The following is a 6,124-nucleotide window of genomic DNA, read 5'->3' as shown; positions in this document are numbered from 1 at the left end:
TTTTTTTTTTAAGTTAAACATACATTTATCATATGACCTAGTAATTGGACTCCTGGGCATGTATCCTAGAGAAATGAAAACATATCTTCACATAAAAATCTGTACATGAATGCTCATAGTAGCTTTATTTGTAATAGCCCCAAACTGGAAACAACCCGAATGTCTTTCAACAAGTGAATGGCTAACTACTTCGTATTACAAAGAAGCTCTTGATACACATAACAACTTGGATCTATCTCAAGAGCGTTATATTAAGTAGAAAAAGCCAGTCTCAAAAGTTTATCCATTTATATGACGCTCTCAAAATGAAAAAATTGTAGAGATGGAGAACAATAGATCAGTAGTTGCCAAGGGTTAGGAAAGAGGGGAGAGTATGGCTCTAAAGAGGGTAGTAGGAAGGGACTCTTTTGTGGTGACAAAACGTTCTGTATCTTGATTGTGGTAACTCAGAGAATAAAATGTCATAGAACTGTACATACGAACACACAAAGAGAAAAAAAAATAAAAATAAAAAGGCATGTATGCAAAAGCTATCGAAATCCAAGTAAGGTCTATAGTCTAGTTAATTGTATTGTGTCAATGTCAATTTCTTAGTTTTGACAATGTACTATAGTTATGACAATGGTTCCTAGTGGTGGAAGCTGGTAAAGAGCACAAAGGACCTTTATGTACAAGTTCTTGTGAATCTATAATTATTTCTAAATAAAAGGTAAAAAAAATGTTTTTGGTATTCTTTGTTGTTTTGGGGATGATTTTTGAAAGGAGAAAGGGGCTGAAAGGTATTTACTCCACCATCTCTAAAACTCCTCATTATATTTTTATAAATATTATAGTCCGTCCTTCATTAACTTTTAAAAATAAACAATTTTGTGGCCATATTGTTCTCATCAATAAAATATTGAGTAGTAATACTTTAACTGTTTGGGCTATGTTGATTTTTACAAAAAGTCGAAAAGTACAAATGAGTATTTTCTCCCCATAGACAACCAATGTTACCAATTTGTTGTATATCTTGTGTATCATTCCAAAGTTTTTTATGGATCATTATGTTTGTTACTCGTACTGTTACTGTACTATGAGGGACTTATTGTGGAGTTATTCATTATAGGCAGGAGGTAATGACCAAGGACAAAAGGGGGCATCTCTTTTGTGGTACCCTGTGTTGGACTTGGCATGATCAGATTTATGACCTCCTTTTCCATATTAACATACAAAAAACAAGCCACATTTTATTATTTAGTATGGATTCAACTACAATGATATTTTGTGATATTAGATACACACACACAATGCATAAGACTGAGAGTTGACTAGCTATTGCTCTGAGATTAAACTCAAGGAACATTGTCTTATTAATTGAGTTTTAAATTACTTTATGGTTACATTAAAATATAATCGTAGTATATAATTGTTAAAAATTATTCAAGCAAAACAAATGAAGAAGTAGATGGAGTAGATTATTCTTTTTTTGTTGGTTTGTTTCTTTAAAAAGAACATCTTACCTCACTGCTGCTGATGCTTTGCAAGAGTATATTTTGGCTTTTAGTAACTGTCATATCAGTTGGAGAAGAGTTTGTATCATGACAAATGTCAAGCAATGATTCAGTATGTCTCTCTGCCAAAAGAAATATAATAATGTGTTTTGATAAGACTCATCTCCAGCAATTTCACAGGAAGATTTAGCTATAGGTTCTAAAATCAGTTTCATTTTGTCAAAGATTTTCCCAAAATAGTGTTCTGGGATCCTGATGATGCTTCAGGCAATAATTTTTTACAGGAAGAGATGTGAGGGCAACAGGAGTCCACAGAATGTATGGGTTTTTGTTTGTTTGTTTTTAAAGTTAGGCATAATTGTTAAGTGAAATCCCTAACAATGAACTGGAAATTACATTTACTCTGTAGTTGACAAAGACAAAAATGCTCAGCTACTCTCGGAGCTCACTTCCTGTCCATCACTGAAACTACATTAAAATGACAAAGTCTGAATATCAAACTGAACTCCCAGTTAGTTCTTGAGGGACATTGTTCTCATATCCATCCCCCTTCTCCTAGCCTGATTTCTTCAAACAAGCACGAGCTCTTCGATAAAAAGTTCTTCCTTTTCTGATGGCTTTTCCATTTATCTTATAATTGAAACAAAGTTGAACAAGTGATCTACATTCAGACTCTATTTCTTCACCATATTTTTCTCTGTAACTCTTTGCAATCGATCTTCTGCCTCTAGTCCGCAATGAAACTTCTTACTTCCTTACCACATCTGCTTTGTAACCACTTTTCTAATTTGATGTCATTTCGATTTCACTTTCTTCAATTCTACTCTTCCCTCTCTCACTCTCCTGAGACCTTATATGCACACAGCCCCTCTAACTATGAGAGCACCTCCTCAGCCCCCCTGAAATTTTCTCACCATCATTAAACCTTCAATGATCTAGTCCAATCTCAGGTCTCTCCCTGTATAGAGAACTCCCAAACTAATGTATCAACCCATCCTTTCCCACAAGCCCTGTCGTACAGAAAATTGTTACTTGAAAATGTCAGGGTTTCATCAATAAAGTATTTTAGAACTTATTGCCTTCAACATCCCCACCAAACCAAAAGTGTTCTTCAGTTTCATTGACTGTATTTCCAACTTTCCAATTCCCAGGGCTGACACTCTGTTCGACTCAACTCTTAACTTTTGTCTCTGTGTTTCCTCTATTAATTGTACATCACTAAGTTCTTTAAATTCTTCTTTCACAATATCTCTTAACTTAACTCACCATACTCAGTACTTCTCAGACCCACTACCACAGCATGCCCAGGGGCTCTTCCTGGTCCTTATTACCACACACGACACTTCTATACTTTCTTAATAGAGCTCCTCGCCATGAGTCTCTTCCTTCTAATCCATCCCCCACAATAAGAACAGATTAATTTTCCTAAAACATGGCTTTCATCATTCTCTGGCTACTAAAAATTCTTTAGTGATTCTCTTTTATTAAAAAAAAAAATTATATCTTTCAGCTTTACATTTAATGGGTTTTCAATGGACCCAGTTTCTCTATCTATCTATTCATCTATCATCTATCATGTATCATCTATATTCCTTTTCCCTGACATGAACTTTTGGTTCTAGTCTCCCATTTGGCCCTGGAATAACCTACTGCATGGTGCATCTCCTCCACACAATCAAATCCCCACTTTTCAAGGACCAGACTGGGTCTCGCCTCTTACATGAAGTCTTATTAGGTATACCCTTGTAACCTGCCCAGAAGCTTCAAATGAAAAGCCAATTCAACAACAAAGTCTAGCAAGCAGCTTTCACAAAGTCACATGTTGCTCAGGGGCACTTATTTTCATTACGCCTTTCTCTGAGGCTGTTTCTATGTCTTTACTCAGACTCTTTCTTTCCATCTATATTGAACCTCCCTCTTATTTTCTTCCTACTGTAGCTTATCCAGCATTCAAGAACCACCATAAGTTCCTCTTCCTCTTTCGAGTTCACAATAAGCTCTTTCTCCTTGGACTTATGTGATGTGTCCCTGACTATACTGAACACTTTTGAAAGTTTGGACCAAGCCCTAGACTTCTTTGTATCCCTCAGAGCACCTACTCATGGACTTTGTACAGAATCACTGCTCAGTAAATAGCTGTTGGCTTGATTTCTTTAAATGGATCTATAAAATACATGTAGAAAAAGAAAGATTTCTCATAGGGCCCTTAAAGTTGGGAAATTTTGAGTGTAATAGAAATATTTACCTTGTTTTGGCATAGAATTCATTAGAATGTCCAATAACTGCTGTTTCTTAAAACTCTCTATTTGTGACACATAATGTATTGCTGATTTTCCACTAAAATCACAGAGTTTAGGATCTCTAGGAAGAATAGAAAAAACACCAAAGATTATTTAGTTAAATCTGTTGAAAAAGAAAACCAATAGAAGAGGAGAAACATTGACATCAAATAAGTAAAATAATCTTACATAAAATAATCTTAGGAAAATTATCTTAGGGAATAACAATTATGACTTCAAAATGTATGAGATAGGGAGTAATAATTTTTCAATATTTTTAAATAAAAGGAATATGCTATGTATCTTATTCCCACTCCTATTCTAAAAATATTCTCATATTTTACAACTTTCGACAAAAATTTATAATTTTTAAATGATGGATGCATAAATCAAGTGGAGATAAAATAATTTTGATAAAATGTCATCTTATCATTCCGAAGAGTTGACTTGACTCTTTTTTTCTTCCCAATGTTTTAGCTAACTGCTTATTTTATTGACATTTCTTTTTTCTAATGTGAACATCTAGTCCTTTTATCATTCAAAAAAGTGTAATAGTATGGAATCTCTCTTTAAAATTAAGCTTGCATGCTTATTTCACAGGCTCTTGGTCAAGTGGAGACGTCTTGTCATAAAATCCCTCTCTGTGTGATCTTTTCATTCCTCTTTGCCTTGCCCTATGCTTGTTAAGCCCGACTGGCTGATCTTAGGGCTCCTTGCAACAGCACTAATATACTCTCTATGCTGTACTGAATCCTAGGATTAGACATCAGCTCTGAGAGATCCAGAGGATAAATAATGAGAACCCTATCAATAGACTACGGTGAGGGAAACAATGATAAAACTTCACTAGTCACATTCTAAGACAAGATACGAGTTGAATATGTCTCCAACCTAACACCCTTGAATTTGGAACTCTTTATTGCTATGGGACAGGGTAATTTTTTATGATCTGCAACAACATTCTATTACGGCCTTTTCTCCATCAAAGGTCATGATTCAAAAGAAATAACACAGGACTAAGAATCAGTGGACTGCCATTACTTTGATGTGTGGCCTTAAGCAAGTCAGTTAACTCGTCGGGACCTCCGTTTGCCCATCTTCCTTGATTAGTGTTTCTCCAAGTGGCGTCCTTTGATCTGCTGTATTCTGGACTCCCCTCCAGGCCTATTGAACACCATCTCTGGGCTGGTATCCAGTAATCCCCATTTTTAACAATCTCCTCAGTTGTTTCTTAACACAAAATTCTGAGATAGCTTCAAATTTCCATCTTCACCCCCTTATACTAACTGATCCTTTTACAATGTCTTTGACTATGCTTTGCTTTTGAACTCCCCTCTTCCTTTTTTGTCCTTCCAAAACAAAATTCATATGTAATATTGAAAAAGAGTTAGGGCCATCTGTTCTTATTTTATGACAAGATATCTAGGTAACAAACAGCATTAGGAAACTGCAGCTCTAACATAAGAAACTGCTTATTGACCCTCTGATTTTTTTTAAAGTTAATTGTTTACTTAGCCCCTCCTAAAAGAGCATGTTGGCATATAGCAATTTTTAGATAACTGGAAATCACTACCATAAATTGCTTTTGGTATTTGACAATGCTTCCCAAAATAATTAGCAATATCTTGGGAGTAGGAAGCTACATACTCAAGAATTATTCAATATCCTCAGTATCTACCCAAAGAACGGGTACTTAAATAAATAAAACAAAGGGCCAACATCATAAAAATAATAAATGGCAACATCTAACATCTGTATATCGCTTTACAACTGCAAAATTCCTTTTATGAACATGCATGTGCATTTAGTATATATAATTTAAGAATCCCAATCTATATGTCCAGATTTACAAATGACTTCTATAAATAGTAATAGTATAGACGTCCTTTGCTGGTGCTGACTGACCACTCATACTCACGCATGATGCCTGAGAAGCTCAGACAGAACCTCCACAGGTCTGTAAGCTGTTAACATATCAAGACTCTCAAACAGGTCCACATCTCTCACAGCCAGCATCAGTGGGGTCAAGCCATGTTGGTTTGGGAAATTTACATCCAGGAACTCTTCAGATGCCTTTAAAAACATGAAGCTTTACTTCCATCATATTCTTACTGCATGACTATATTAATCTTTGTATTTTTATTGCTTGTCCAAATTCTCATTTTAACTACAATACATTCTCTCTCAATATCTGTATTGAGAGGGAGCTGATAATTTGGAAAAATAAAGTCCTGAAAGACAGACCTGGGTTTGAATTTTAGCTTCTTGAGCTGGTTATTTTAATTATTATTATTTTTTTATTTCTAATTTGAGCTGGTTATTTAATCTCCCTGGTAGGCTTATATCAAGGAC

General features: G+C 35.1%; 1 protein-coding gene across 5 annotated transcripts in view; it reads right to left on the bottom strand.

Annotated features, from left to right (window-relative positions):
- Nucleotides 1-3,781, bottom strand: part of MAP3K19 (mitogen-activated protein kinase kinase kinase 19) — a 35,870-nt gene extending 32,089 nt beyond the window's left edge. For all 5 annotated transcript variants that reach the window (XM_011354500.2, XM_011354501.2, XM_011354502.1 and 2 more), the window contains exons 1-2: nucleotides 3,739-3,781; nucleotides 1,503-1,615 (exon numbers count right to left, since the gene is read on the bottom strand). In XM_011354500.2, the coding sequence (XP_011352802.1) occupies nucleotides 1,503-1,615; nucleotides 3,739-3,760 (135 nt within the window). In that variant the 5' untranslated portion in view covers nucleotides 3,761-3,781. The remainder of the gene's footprint in view (nucleotides 1-1,502; nucleotides 1,616-3,738) is intronic.
- Between the last annotated feature and the right edge of the window lie 2,343 nt (nucleotides 3,782-6,124).

The sequence above is a fragment of the Pteropus vampyrus genome, unplaced genomic scaffold (assembly GCF_000151845.1).
Source record: "Pteropus vampyrus isolate Shadow unplaced genomic scaffold, Pvam_2.0 Scaffold17, whole genome shotgun sequence".
Lineage (NCBI taxonomy): Eukaryota > Metazoa > Chordata > Mammalia > Chiroptera > Pteropodidae > Pteropus > Pteropus vampyrus.
Note: the sequence above shows the minus strand (reverse complement) of the source record. Positions and strands in the feature narration are given on the sequence as shown.